The sequence below is a fragment of the Orcinus orca genome, chromosome 15 (assembly GCF_937001465.1).
Source record: "Orcinus orca chromosome 15, mOrcOrc1.1, whole genome shotgun sequence".
Classification (NCBI taxonomy): Eukaryota; Metazoa; Chordata; class Mammalia; order Artiodactyla; family Delphinidae; genus Orcinus; species Orcinus orca.
The window spans coordinates 7,253,924-7,269,858 of record NC_064573.1 but is presented as its reverse complement, the minus strand read 5'-3'; the positions used below and the strand labels follow the sequence as shown (position 1 = coordinate 7,269,858).

Below are 15,935 nucleotides of genomic sequence, written 5' to 3'. Positions count from 1 at the left end.
GATACAGCTCTATAATTATCAATCTGACTTTTTACAGCAAATTAAGAAAAGGTTAAATGCAAAATCATTAAATCTAAAACTGTTCTCCTCAGTACACCATGCAGACAAACATATACACTTGATGATGCCAAAGTTCAGATCTTCCTTCATGTCACATTATTAGTACATGAATTAATATGTATTCCTCACTCCTGGAAGCAGAGTTCTTCAGTCAGTGAGAAGTTAAGGTATAGAGTTTTCTTCAGAATAAAAAAAAATTGTTCATGTTCCCAAATATACACCTACCTCCGGCCTTCTTCCCTATCACTTCCAAGCAGGCAAAGAATAGTCATAGGACTTAAAGAACCATCAGCATGGGACAGATTTTTTACTCAGCCAGTATAAACGAAAAAAAGCAAAACCTGTTTATCTTGTATTTTGACGTTTATCAACTACTTAAAATGTATATATTTAGAGAATAAAAATCATTATTTATTCCAAACCTTTCTTCACCTTGCAAAATGCATGGACTTTGGTCTCAGAACCGTAGTTCAAGCCTCTGTTCTTCACTGTTTGACTTTGGATAAGTTTCTAAAGCACTCTAAACCTCAGCTTCCTCATTGTAAAACAGGGAGAAAAGCAGTAATTACCACTAAGGGATGTATAAAATGGGTTGGTGTGAGGAGTGCATAAAATAATGTGCACAAGACCACATCCTGTAGCCGAGCACAGCAGGTACTCAATGTGTGGTAACTTGTTTGATTACTAGGCTCTGTTGGACACTGGCCACATTGTTATCCTTCTTATCACTCTCCACTAAAATCACAACAACATCCCAGTGTACACTGCAGTACATCTTTGCAAACTTACCCAGCACATTTGAGAGAAAATGTAACTCCAGAACATTTGGGTTTTCTGAGTTTTGTTTTGTTTTTTAAGAAAAAGAAATTACTGCAAAGGTACAAATCCAGTGTTGGGTCTGTTACGGTTTTTAACATGTTTCATAGCTCAAGTAAAAACCGAGTAGGAGGAGTGAACAACTGAAAGCAACTCAAAAAATTTCTAAAGAGCAAAAGCCAAAGAGTTTTTTATTCTGGTCTATTCATGCCAATCCATCTTCTCTAACTTACTCCAGTTGCATTGTTTTTTCAGTGCTTACCTTTAAAATAGCCACACACAAATGGAAGTCTGTGCAATAAAAGGCCAGCAATGGAAGGGGATACTCTATCTGAAAAGTGCTCCATGGCATCCACGTTTAATTAAGGGATAATAAAAGACCTTACTAAGTTCTTAGGAATTTGTACCCCAAAAGATAAGTAAATCCAGATTTTAAAGGTCCTAAGACAGATAGAAAGCAGAAACGAGAAAAACTAGAGTCCTAGAAAATAGACAAAACAAACACAAAGTATACAAAAGGAACTACTGACTTCAAGCACAACCAACCTGTTCTTAAGAGAGGAACGGCACACTCCAGGATGGAGACACAGAGCTGGGGCAGGCTCAGCTGCTGGAACTGCAGCTCTAGCGTGTCCTCAGCCTCCAGCTCTGGCAGGTCCAGGTGCACCATGTCCAAAGGGGAAGGGATGGAGACCCTTGAGTTGACATGAGCGTGACTACTACTTCCACTGTAAAGTAGACAAGGATAATAATAAACCTTGAGTATGGAAACAGCCCACAAGCAGATTTACTGCAGAGCTGCTGCCTGGAATATTAGGAGACTCATACCGTGCACAATTATTTTGCTCCATGAAACAATTCTGGTCAGATTTACAGAAACCTTGACAAATTTATGAGATTAAATTCCATAAAGATGGCTCAAAATTGTAAGTGAAACCAAGAATGCTTTTTTTATACGTTGCTTTTCAAACTGATGTTCTCCAAACGTGTCAACATTCCTATAGCAGCAATCAACATGAACACTGATAACCCATCCATTTCTAAAGGAAAGCAAACAGATTCATAGCAAAGTTCTTCCGTAACTTATAAAGGCAAAACTAAATAGTTCGTACGGTTTCCTAGATTTTCTGTGATTTTCACCAAATGTTCTAAGTAAGCCAATGTTAGCAACTGAAGAATGCTAGAAAATGCCAGAAAAACATGATGAGAAATGGATTACTTTATTTAGTACAGTCAACATCATATGATTTTGAAAATGTACCCCAAAATGGAACATCCCTTCTTGGCTTACTTTATAAAAAAAATTACCTTGGGTGTAAAGGAGTGGGGTGGGGATAAAAGTGCTATAGAAAGGCTTGAACTTCCCATTTACAAAGCACCTCAAAATGTTGACTTTTGATGTTATCCACAACTGAAGCTGAATCACAGAGATGCACTAACACTACTGAACATGTAAAACTCCCCAATTTTAATACATTTTGTCATTTCTTCAATTCCAATATACCAAGCATCCCAAAATATGGAAATAAGCTGGGCTTCTCTCAAACTCTGAAAGGGCCCAGGAGGACGTTCACTCAGGAGTGAAAATCTACAAGCATGTAGCGCACTAGATATAGCTCAGAGAATGAGGTAAAGAGAAAAGCCACACCTGATCGACAGCAGCCACCCGGTAAGGACGAGGAGCACAGGCTCCCGGACCATGTACTGCCCACACCCCTGCCCCCCTCTTCACCAACTGTATAAACTGGGGCTTGGCTCCCAGCCTCTCCAAACCTCAGGCTTTTCTATAAATGATGATAATAATACCAATTCTATTATAGGACTGTTACGAGGACTACCACAGGAGGCAAAGCACATGAAGCACTTGACGTAACACCAAACACACAGCAAGACTGAGTCAGTGTTAGCCTGGAGCAGCAGTAGCCACGTCACAAGAAAATAATCAAGCCAACAGACAAGTGCTGGTCTCACTGAGCATTTAGCAGAATGACAGTAAAGAAAAGACTTAAAAAGAGCTTTTTAAGAGCTTCTCTGGTGGCGCAGTGGTTAAGAATCCGCCTCCCAACGCAGGGGAAACGGGTTCCAGCCCTGGTCCGGGAAGATCCCACATGCCATGAGCAACGAAGCCCATGCGCCACAACTACTGAGCCTGCGCTCTAGAGCCCGCGAGCCACAACTACTGAAGACCACGCACCTAGAGCCCGTGCTCCAGAACAAGAGAAGCCACCGCGACGAGAAGCCTGCACACCACAAACAAAAAGTAGCCCCTGCTCGCCGCAACTAGAGAAAGCCCGCACACAGCAATGAAGACCCAATGCAGCCAAAAATAAATAAAAATAAAATAAATAAATGAAAAAAAAAGAGGTTTTAAGATGCTTGGAGCCTAATGAGATAACACACAAATACCACGCTAATCCCTTTAAGAAAACTAGATATATAAATATCTTTCTTTACACCAACGAATAAAATACCGTAACTGTGCACCTTGAAGGGGACTTTGTTTTATAGATTCTCCAATCATTCCCTTTAATAGTAAACACCAATGCATTTAAATTATGATTAAACTTACAAAAATGGGCTTAAAATGTTATCAAAAAGTATACAGCATTTAAAACTATGCTTTTAAACTAGATAACACTCCATTTGTGGCTGCTAAAAACAATTCAGTGGGTCAGAATCACCATTTTTTTGATGAAACAGAAATGCACTGTGTAACACAGAATGAGAGAACAATTTTGTGAACATTTTTTCAGTGGACACACACAGATGCACACGCACACATACACAGAGTATATGTCTGTGTACTGAGTACCGAGTTGCAGTATAATACTTGTTTCTTACTGGGGGTCATGGTCAAAAAAGTATGAAAGTCACTGGTTTAACACAAGGCCAATACCTGTGTTAATGTTTCAAAAGAAAAGACTAAAGAGCAAAACAACAGCAAAACAACAATCTCCCTCTAAAACTGAAACACACACACAAGTTAACCTGGCTTTCCTACAGTCACCTGGAAGACACGGCGTCCCAATCCTGGCCATCTCCTCTGGGTCGCTGGCCTGTGCGTCCCACCACAGAAGGCCGAGGGCTGCTGCTTCCTGGAGAAGGATTCTGGGAATGATGAGTGACTCTTGCTTCATGACAATAAGACAGAGAAGAATTTTGGGAAACTGTATCTGGGGGGAAAAAAGAAGAATAAAATTATTCCTTGGTAGAGACAGATTACTGATTATGTAGTTCTTGTCATTCTTCAGGAAAAAAATTAACAAAATTAAGACAGTAGAAATGCTTCTATGAGGTAAAAGTAAAAGTCAACCTTTTCTGCAATACTCCCTTAGCACACTTAGGTTCATGTCTAATTGACCTGATTACACGGAACCTTTTAGCCAACACTGTTCATTTACAACATTAGAGACCGAATCATGCACTCTCCCGCTTAAAACCCTCCCAGAGACCCTACCTCAAACCTTGTGCAAAAATTAATTCAAAATGGATCGACAACCTAAATATGAGTTAAAACCGTAAAGCTCTCAGCAGAAAACATAGGGGTGGGTCATCATGACCTTGGATTTGGCAATGAATTTTTAGATATGACACCAAAAACACAACCAACCAACGAAAACAGAGATAAATTGGACTTCAACAAAGTTTAAAACTTTCATGCATCAAAGGACATTAACAAGAAAGTAACAACCGGGACCCTGGTGGCCCAGTGGTAAAGAATCTGCCTTATATAATGCAGGGGACGCAGGTTCGACCCCTAGTCCAGAAGCTAAGATCCCACATGCCGCAGGGCAACTAAGCCCACACACCACGACTACTGAGCTCACGCACCTCAACTAGAGAGCATGCATGCTGCAAACTACAGAGCCCACGGGCCCTGGAGCCCACGCACCACTGCTAGAGAGAGAAAACCTGCACGCCACCGCTAGAGGAGAGAAAACCTGCATGCCACAACTAAAGAGAAGCCTGCACGCCACAACAAAATATCCCGCATGCCTCAACAAAGATCCCGTGTGCCGCGACGAAGACCCGACGCACCCAAAAATAAATAAAATAAATAAATAATAAATAGATCTTCAAAAAAAAAAAAAGAAAGTAACAACCTACAGAACGGGAGAAAATATCTGCAAATCATATACCTGATAAGGTTTTAGTATCCAGGATATATAAATAACTCCCAAAACTCAACAAAAACAAGAAGTCAACCATCCCAATTTAACAACGGGCAAAAAACTTAGACATTTCTCCAAAGATATACGAATAGCCAGTTAACACATGAAAAGTCACTAGAGAGTCACTAGTCATTAGGGAAATGCAAATCAAAATCACAATGAGATACCACCTCACACCTACTAGGAGGATTACCGTTAACAAAAAAGAAAGAAAAAGAAACAAGTTTTGGCGAGGCTGTGGCAAAACTGGAAGCCTCATACGCTGCTAGTGGGAATGTCAAACGGCGCAGCCGCCGTGGGACACGTTTGGCGGTCCCTCAGAAAGCTAAACGTAGAATCAACGTATGGCCCAGCGGTTCTGCTCTGGTATACACCCAAAGAATCGAAAGCAGAGGCTCGAACGGATATGCCAGCGTTCACCGCAGCATCACTCGTAACAGTCAAAAGGTGGGAACAAGCCCCACGTCCACCAACAGATGAATACATAAATATAATGTGGTGTGTACATACAGTGGAATGTCATTCGGCCGTAAAAATGAAGTTCTGACACGTGCTACAACATAGGTGAACTTTGAAAACATTACGCTAAGTGAGATAAGCCAGATAAATACTGTACAATCCCGCTCTCAGTCTAGGGACCTAGACAGAAAATAGACGAGAGATTACCAGGGGCTGCAGAGGGAAAGGGAAATGGGGAGAGCCGCTTAATGGTTACAGAGCTTCCACTTAGGATGACAACAAAGGTTTGGAAACATGTTGGTGAGGGTCGCACAATACTGGGAATATACTGATCAAATCCTTACAAAGGTCTGCCAGAGCCACTGCACCCTGGCCCCGGGCCACCTCTCTGACCTCACCCCATTCCCCTCTCTGTACCCCCAGCCCACTTACTACGCTCCACCCACACCAGCCTGATTTTCGTTCCTCAAGCGTGTGGCCCTCAGGGCTGAGGCCTCTGACCTTCCTGGAGTACTCTTCCTGCCGCTTTTCAAGCGGAGGTTCCTTCTCACCCTTCAGCTTGCCTCCTGTCAGATACCTTCCCTGACCATCCTATCCGAGAAAGCCACATCCCCAGTCACATTCTGTCACATCACCCTTCTTATTCCCTTTGAGCACTTCATATCTAAAAACTTGTTTGTTTACTACCTGTCCCAACCTTCTACAATACAAGCTCATAAAGGCGGGAACCTTATCTGTTTTGTTCAGTGTTATACCCCTTAGAGTATCGGTTGGCACAGAGTAGGTGATAAATAAATATTTATTTAATACACGAATAAATCTTCTGATTTATCCACTATTTTTACCCACATTATAACTCTCTTTCTGATGAAATATGGGGTACTCACAAGCTCTCAAGAATGTTAATGAGAAAACCCCATGCCCCCTGAGGTCTATAATAAAGCTAACATAAAGGATAAATATTCAAGTAGCACAGGGATCAGTGAAACTCTCAACAAAACAGGGCTTAACTATGAAGCATGATGACAAATCACTACAATTTAATATTCGACTTTCAATATATATTGCATTATATAAGTGCACAGAAGTCCTAAACTGTAAATGCTGGTTTGATGAGGCCAGCCTAGTGCTCTACTTGGCCATTAGGTGGTGCTTCTTCCCTGAGAAGTCTGGCACTGCTAGCACATAATAGCTGCCTACATCACAAGTTGCATAAAAATAGTTTTCATAAAATACAAATCGGTATTTTTCAAACCAAACAATTTCTTAACACAACATATAACTTGCTAAAATGCCCAAAGTCCCACATGAATAGCTGCGCTCAGAATCCTGGTCCTTAGCTCCCAACAACACTCAGCATATGTGGGAGAAAAACACCTTGCAAATGTCTCTTATCAAAAAAAAAGAGGATGGGATCATGAGTGCTTCTGTCATTCATACAGTTTGTTTTCAAAGATGATAATTTGATTACATTTAGGAATGGGGAATTTATGTTGTGAAAATGTATACACAATAACCCTGACAGTAAATATAATGGGGAGTTCTTGGAAGAATCTACAAATACCACCAGTGACCAAGGAATATACAAACATAATACCTTGTTTACTAGAGAAAAAACTTGGATCTCGGTGAAAGTTAAGTCTGTTTCTTAAATACGTGCACAGCTGCTGCAAGCAGGACACTGACTGCAATGCCAGGCGATGTTTTCCATCTCCTCCAAAGGCCAGTTTCAACAGAGATAAAAGGCTCTGCAATAAAGAAGAGCTATAAAAATTATCAAGGGAACAAAGTGCTCGACTTTCAAAGAAGGATGTGGAGCTTAAGTGAGGTTAAATGAACAGTCAAAGGAATTAAGATAAGGTGCAAATATTTATAAAACATAAGAAACAGAAACAGGCAAAAATAACTTGGCATAATGCAGGAAGATGGGTCAAAGTAAGATAAAATTTAAATACAACAGTCAGCGTTTCTCATATCTGAACTGTTAGTTTAGTACCTATCGTGAAGAACACGGGAATTATTCCCCATTCAGGACATTAAGTTATACAGTACTTTTTAAAAACCACAAGAAGCCTCTTACATCTCAAAGAGCTAAATCATTTTGCATGTTTTGATAATTTACAGCTTTCCCTCTGCTATCACTCATAGCTGGGACAGTATGAAGTAACAGCTGCCACTCACTGGCACCCATCTCAGCCCCGTGATTGCAGAGCAAGGGTACCAAGGCTTACCAGATGCCGTGGACACACCACAATCCCAGCCCGGGACCCAGTCTCTCTGCTATACACGTATGCAATAAACTGCACTGCAAAGAATCCACCTACATTGCTCACCTCTGCCATATTTCCGCAGCATCCAGCACCGTGCCTTAAACACCCAGATACCCAAAGTGATGCAATTTTAACTATTAAGATTGGTCACTGCTGCCCAACCTCAGTTTCCCAGGTCTAGTCTCCCCAAGTGATCCATAAATGGTTAAGCTCAAGGTCGTCAAACTGGACTGCATGTGTCAAATGAGACTACTTCCTATCAGGAGAACAACCACTATCTAAGTAAGTTACAGAGTAAGTGGTCTAAATAACCAAATACTTCATTATTTAACTATGGTAGTGCAAATTTCCTTCCCAAGGACTCCTACTTTGCAAAATGTGTTTCATTGCAAAAACTTCCCTGTTTCAAAATCTAAAACTATTACAGAGGAAACGCACCTGAACAATTTTTGGCCTTTGAAGGAAAATCTCAGCAGGAAAATCTTGCATGATAACGTCTTTCAACAGTTCACAGGTGTTCCAGATTAAAGTGTGGTTACTACTTCTTAAAGAGCTACAAAATATACAAAATACAGTATTATTTATTTTTGAAAAGAATTTACCTATACCAGATTCTAAGTAACCTATTCACAGTCCTTCAGGTCTCAGCCAAGACACCTTGCCCTGGGAAGCCTTCCCAAATCTCCTCCCTAATCAATGAACAACCCTGGGGTAGGTGTGTTCTTTCATGTGCCCATAACCTGTGCTATGAAACTGCCTGTTGACTTCGTAGCCCCACTAGACCCTCCTCAAGAGCAGGGACTACACAGTATCCACCAATGTATACCCAAAGGCTATCACAATGCCATGAAATGAGATCAATGAAATCTGCTAAATGAATCAGGAAATAAGGCAGAGGAGATCATACTAAGTACAGAGTTAAACTCCAGAAATTAGATTCCTTACTGCTCTTCCCTACTCGAGGGGAATGAAACTGGTACTCCTCTCTTATCTCATGGAGAGGACACCTCTGAACTTCTCTGAAATATGTGCCCTCCTAGGGATGTCACAGTCGTTCACCTCTCACCCCAAGAAACCAAACCTGCTCTCAGCCCAGCTCCAGTCCACCCACAGGCGCCCAATGGAGACCATACCTCCTCCTTAGCGACTGACTCAGAAGTGACAGATCAACACCACCCCTGCCCCATCCCCGTGGGCACGCTACCTCTTCAATATGTTATTCCAAGAGAATTTACTGACGCCCATCAGTAAAAAGGGCCATCATCCAAAGCCATTTAATAGCATCCCCCTGTACTGGGCCCTAACTCTAGAAGTTGGTCTTTATTTTTCACATTCTCACCAAAAAAGGGCAGACAACTCATTTGATGTGGCAGTCACTGAAATTACGTTTCAGCAAAAAGTGAAACTAGACATTAAAACAGTCTCCAAACTTCTAGATATTGGCTCTCTACTTTTGGGGGTGATGATCAAATAAAATCCAATACATCAGATCAGATCAGTGGTCCCCAACCTTCTCCTAACAGAGTCCACGTTTTGAAATACATTGTCTACTAAAAAGACTGCATTTATGTTTAATTTCTCCATTTTTATTCACCAAGGGCCTAAGCAATGGCCACCAATCTGGTTGATAAGAGATGACTCACATCACCAAGGAATGCACAGGATTCTAAGCATAAAAAAGAAACGATGTGAAGCCTGATTCAAGACAAATAGGAATTTTCTGGCTTGATTTTTGAAATACTGAAAATCATTCATATATTCCCACTGCTACCTATCACAGCCACTCAGTATCTTTTTTCCTGATGAAAATGTACAGTAATAACTCTCAGACTTCATGGTTATAAATATCAATACCAAAAGCCAAAACACCTGAAATACATCAGGTACGTACCTTTCATTAGAGGAGAGAACATGCCTATCAGCTGTGGTCAGGGGGAGCCAAGGGAAGGTAGAAAACTTCAAACACTTCGCGGTCGGATTTGCTGCTAATGGAAGAGCAAAACTTAAGGCATCAAAGGAGACAATGCTGACAGATGCACAATGTTCAGAATAAGGCTTCACCTTTAAAACAAGTCCTCAAATAAAGTCACAGCCTACAGTACCCTAAAATATACCGAAAAGATCAGCTGCAAATTTCTTCCCTCATAGAATAAATAACAGAGCTCTCTTCTCATAATTTAAACAGAACTCATATATTATTATTAGAAAGGTATTAAACACAAACCAATATTGAATGACATTTAGAGCATCAATTAAATTTTCTATTTCACCATGTGGCTAACCAGAACATAGAACATAAACAAAAAAGGAACTGGCATTTGGAGATCTCTAACTGTAGAAATTAAAAACAATATAAACGTAATCATATACTACATTTAATTAGTCATGTTCAAATATCCTAAATCGTGTTAGATATTTAAACCTCTTTGAAGATGACTCAAAGACCATAAGATTAAAGTTCAAATATCAGTGCTCAGACAAGATTAAAAGAAATCCGAGAAACCAATGCAATTTTATACTACCTTCCTTCAAATTATTTTTAAACACATAGTGTACAGGTTAAGGTGGCAACACATAAGCCCTTCCAAACGGGCAACAGTCTTTCTGCAAAATGCTCTGAAAAGAGCATGGAATTGTTAAATTCAGATAATAGTATTATTAAATTCTCAAACATAGTAGTTGCTTCCTTCAAAAGTGCTAACATAAAAGCAGGGTTTACTTTCTAAGGGAAAAACAAGAGGTGGATGGAGGGAAGGACAGGCTTATACTGCACACATAAAGATGTGTCCAAAATAAGCCATACCATCAATCCACAAACTGCAACTCACATAAAAATATGTTACCATCTCAATCTTCCTGAATGTTTCAACCACTTCACTGAAATACCCATGATTCCCAGCCCTGAAGACACTCCGTTCAGATGTCTCTCGTTGTCACTCAATTAAGCCTCTCAGCCACAAACACAAAGAACTACCATGTCAAATCCAAAGCTCCCGGGGCTTCCCTGGTGGCGCAGTGGTTGAGAATCTGCCTGCTAATGCAGGGGACACGGGCTCGAGCCCTGGTCTGGGAGGATCCCACATGCCGCGGAGCAACTAGGCCCGTGAGCCACAACTACTGAGCCTGCGCGTCTGGAGCCTGTGCTCCGCAATAAGACAGGCCGCGATAGTGAGAGGCCCGCGCACCGCGATGAAGAGTGGCCCCCCCTTTCTCTTGCCACAACTAGAGAAAGCCCTCACACAGAAACGAAGACGCAACACAGCAAAAATAAATTAATTAATTAATAAACTCCTACCCCCAACATCTAAAAAAACAAAACAAAAAAAAAAAACATTGGTTGAAAAAAATAAATGCTAAAAAAAAAACCACCAAAGCTCCCTATAAGCCTAACAAAACTTTTCCAGAAAGGAAAGGTCAAGTATTTTAACAGCTGAACAAGTTTTCTGTTCTTTCTTATGCTGCACTCAACCTGAGAGTTTCTACGAAATCGTTTTTATAACAGAGGGCTACCAAACTGAGTCACATTGGATGCTTGACGTCCGCATATATATCCTTGGAAGCAGCCTTTTAATTTCAACCATGCAGGCAGTAAGATGTGAAGTACATGCTTACTTAACCATGCCCTAACTGTGTCGCCTAGTACAAAGGTTTTATCCTTTCTAAGCCCCAGTGTTCCCATCAGTAAGATGGCGTTAATAATAATATCAACCTCACTGGGACTCCATGAAGATTCATTCATTCATTCAAGAAATACATACTGAGTGCCTAATACATTTCTGGCACTGTTCCCCACACCCACACAGGTAAAGCAGTATTTGCAGCTGTCATTAAGCTTATAATGAGGGAGACAAACAGGAAGTAAATGAATACATAATTTAATAAATACATATAGGAAGAAAACCAAATGTAGATAAAAAGTGATCACTGGCTAGAGTCCTCGGGAAGGTCTCTTTGAGGAGGCGGCATATGACTGACCAGAGACCAGACGCAAAAAGACCTGGATGACATTCCTGAGAGAGGCTCTAAATCAGAACTCTTCAGTCAACTGAATGTTGGAGTAAAGATAAATGAGGAAACAAATTTGATCCTGAGCCTCTGGCTTGAGTCACTGGGTTGACAGTACCGCTTAGTGAGCTGGAGAATTAATGAGGTGGTGTGTACAGTGCACAGCTCAGCTCCTGACAAAGACTCCCAGCTCGATAAGCACCAAGTACCACGGCCACCATTACCACCGCCTACAGAGCTGGTCAAAGGCACTTAGAACAATACACAGTTTCACCATTTAGACTCTATATCCTAATCTAACTTGAGGGAACAAACTTTCAGTTTGGTGCTTAAACATTTAACTCTGACCACAATACGTCTTCACAACAATGAGGGAAAGTACATTAATTTCCAACTTCCCAGGTAGACAGGACCCACGTCCCTGTAGATACACACCCACAGGTCTCGGAGGCACTTCCATCTGCTGGAAAGTACTTTTGTCTTGAGGAAAATATCCCGTTAAGATTTCAGGTTGCTGTGGCAATTCTGAAAAGAAAATATATATTACTGTTACTGATGCATTATTTGCTGAAAGTGAAACTTGCTCTTTTCAAATACAAATGGTTTATCTTAAGTTTCTGAATCACTTTAAAAACTAGAAAAATAATCCAGTTATGGTTCTCTGAATAATCTGTCCTCCTAAAGAGGAAAAAAATGTAGATGCCGAGTCAATTTTGAATTGAGGGGTTTTTTCCCTCTCTTTTACTGTTACGTAACTACAATTATTTCTTAGAATGAAAACATCCACAATGTACATAAAGAATCTGTTACAAGGTATTTATTCAAGAACTGTTCATCTCAGCTTCTTAGTCCATCTCTCTCCTCTCCCTTACTCTACATATTTCCTGATCACTTCGATTTTCATGTTTTTTAAGAAAAAGTTGTCAAAAGCAAGAGTCAGACACTATCTTTCAATAACTCTGACGATCCCCTATCATACATGATTACATATTCAGCACTTCAGTTGTCATGAGATTGAGAATGAAGAAAAGGCTAAAACCAAATTTTGTCATTTTCTGTTTGAAGTTCTCATGCCAGTAGTTCTAATGTTAATACAGAAAACTAAAAATTAGCCCTAGACCATACCTCTAAACTCACCTGCAAGGAACTAGGTGGAAAATTCATGATTTAAGATTCTACTTTATTTGTTATAGCTTAGACAGAAATTGCAAAATACACTGTTAAAAATCACAATCACACGACAAACTCAGTAAACGGCAGCTGCTACTGTTGTTCTTGTTAACAGCGGGCCCGAGGGTCACAGCAGTGGCAGTACAGCACTGGCATAGAGAAGAATAGGGTCTAACAGATTAAATGAGCAAAAACACAGTTTTTTATACTTTTACTACTCAATCATTTAAATTTCAAGAGCATTTTCTTTCCTTCAAATCAATTTAAATGCTTTCCATGAGCAAGGCACTATACTGGACATCAAATAATAACAAGAACAACAAGTAACAGTAGCAGACAAGGATTCTGTGCTTAATATACACCAGGCCCTATGCTGAGCACCGTCCAGACATTGCCCCACTTAATCCTTACAAAAATCCTATAAGATGTTCTTGCTTATTGTACCAATTTTTGGATGAGAAAACTAAAGCCTGGAGGGATTAAGTACCTTAGCCATGGTCACCCAACTAGTGGCAGAACTGGGACTTAAATCCACGTCTCTTTGACTCTGATCTTAGCCAGTATACCATGTGTAGCTCATTTTGATTGGACCCCATAACAAAATCATAAGCAGGGCAGACATCCTCCCTGTATGAAGAACACAGCCCCAAAATGCAAGTATAAAATATTTAAAACAACGTCTGGCACATAGTAAAGAGTGCTCAATGAAAATCTGTTGTTATTGCTAAAAGAGATAATCTGTCAAACTAGTCTCACAAAAAGAAAGTCACTTCATCTTTTATGCCCCTTGACCAAAACAAAAACACACAAGTATCCTCCTCTCTGTAACATTACAGGAGGGGAATTAAGATCAAATTCATGTAAGTTAACATAAGAAAAATAAGAGTTGCGGGGGGGAGAGGAGGAGGATTGTTTGCTTTTTTTAATCTAAGGTTCCTTTCCTTAGAATTAACCATTAGAACCAATATATTATATTTTAACAGACTGATTGACTGATTGATTTCATCAGAGTGATTCCAAAGAGTTACCAGTTTGATTGGTTTGGTAAGATGCAGAATGTAGTTCAGGAACTTCTGAAGGAAGAATAAAAAGTCCATCCAGAATGCCATCAATTTCAGCCTGTAGATTCGGCTCCACATTAGAACGAAGTTTAGATAAGAATTCGACTGCACCAAGGTCAACCAAATGCTGGACTGCTGGGGGATACTGAAATAAGAAAAGGAGTGTCTTGAGAACAACTATAAATATCAAAATCTCCAGACTTTATTTTACAGCAATCAAAATATGACATTATTTTTGGTATACCAGATGTTCATTTTTAAAACATAATTTTTGCGGTGATATACATAAGACGTAGATTTACAGAGACATACGTAAAACATTTAATAACACTTATGTGAGAAAAGCCCAGACACTGAACACTAAAAATACACACTATCCATTCCTTCTTTTATTTATTAAATTGATTACTTCTCTTCACTGACACTCACTGTATCCTCTTCTACCTCCAGTCACTCAAAGGATGCCAAAGTAATAAGTATCTCCTACAACTGCACAGTGATTCACAGTTTGGAAAAGTTAAACCTGCCACTTTGATATCTGACCCTGACAACTAACTACTCTCAAGACAGACTGAGAAACATAAATCTGAAAAACAGATATGGGAAAAACAGGTTAACATACTTGTGCTGTTTAGTATCATGGTCTGTAACTTTATCTTTAAATGTGTTCTCTTTTATACAAAGACATCTCATTTTAACATGTAAATAACAGAACCATAAGGGAAAACAGAATGACAAGTATTAACCTCCAAAGACGATCCCCCAAATCAGAACATACCTGAACTCAGAAACTGTGTTACTTCAGAACACAGCAGAGACAATGTGAGATTCAACATTACAAATAAGAGAAAAGGAGAATGGAGCATTACATACCCAAATGAATTAAAATTCAACGTTCACATTTGTTTCTTAAAAAATTAATAATTTAAATTTTCAACAAATGCTACACTTAAATGACTACGAAATACTCACTTGTTTGATTATTTTATTTCAAAATGATCCTACCTTAACCAACCTGTTCAACAGACTCAGAACCTCTTCTTTCATTGGAACGGACGGGAAATTGAACCATTCCAGCAAATGGAGAAAAAGGAGCCTCTCCTGAACCAGATCAGCACAGCAGATTAAACTGTGCTCAATCTTGCAGAGAATATTCTTGAGAGCGCGCGCCCTGATCTCGGCCAGCTGATGACCTGTCAAGACAGCACAGAGCTATTTCCCGACTCCAAAGAGACGCCCACAGGGAATTTACCCTAAAACTTCGTTATCTACGCTGGGGGCGGGAGCAGGGTGAAGAAGTTAATAAAGAAACCAGTTTTTTCCACACGCAGGACGCTGGTGCATTCACGACGCGAACTGCGGAGTTTACACAAAGTCCGAGGTGGGCCCCCGGGGGCTGCCCCGCCGAAGCCCGGACAAGACAGGAAGCCGTCGCGGGGTGGCCCGGCCTCGGAAACGTGACACAGCCATTCTCAGCATGCGGCCACGACGGGTGGGCGACCCGGGCGAGGGGCAACTCAGACTGTTACCCAGTTTCCTGATGAGCCCCGTCAGGACCATCTCTTCCCGCTCAACCAGCCGCCGCCGGAGAATTAAACTGCCGCGCCACAGCGTCCGACCACAATTACTGTCCCCCTAGAAACCCGGCCGGTCCGAAAGCGAGTTCCTCAACGCCTGAGCGAAGGACCCAAAGAGTGAGAGGCATTCCGTGAGCTGTGCCGGTCCCCGCGCCAACAGAAAAGCTTACAGTCTCGCTATAGTGACTACTCTGCAGTTCCTAGACAGCGGACTCCTTCGTAAGAACTGGAAAGAATGAGGAGTCAAGCAGGGATAGAACGCGTTTTGGCCGCCGTGCACGTCGGGAGTTGTAGTCTTCGCCAGCTCGTGCTCTCCTCCCGGAATTCCGGACCCGCCACCGCTCC

The 15,935-nt window shown here is 40.8% G+C and overlaps 1 protein-coding gene across 3 annotated transcripts in view; it reads right to left on the bottom strand.

The window, feature by feature from the left end:
* Positions 1–15,722, bottom strand: part of RTTN (rotatin) — a 145,972-nt gene extending 130,250 nt beyond the window's left edge. For 2 of the 3 annotated variants that reach the window (XM_049697998.1, XM_033406088.2), the window contains exons 1-9: positions 15,543–15,722; positions 15,019–15,206; positions 13,981–14,158; positions 12,218–12,307; positions 9,669–9,762; positions 8,216–8,330; positions 7,105–7,255; positions 3,884–4,049; positions 1,423–1,604 (exon numbers count right to left, since the gene is read on the bottom strand). In XM_049697998.1, the coding sequence (XP_049553955.1) occupies positions 1,423–1,604; positions 3,884–4,049; positions 7,105–7,255; positions 8,216–8,330; positions 9,669–9,762; positions 12,218–12,307; positions 13,981–14,158; positions 15,019–15,206; positions 15,543–15,573 (1,195 nt within the window). In that variant the 5' untranslated portion in view covers positions 15,574–15,722. The remainder of the gene's footprint in view (positions 1–1,422; positions 1,605–3,883; positions 4,050–7,104; positions 7,256–8,215; positions 8,331–9,668; positions 9,763–12,217; positions 12,308–13,980; positions 14,159–15,018; positions 15,207–15,542) is intronic. The other variant, XM_004280001.3, reaches the window with a different exon arrangement.
* Between the last annotated feature and the right edge of the window lie 213 nt (positions 15,723–15,935).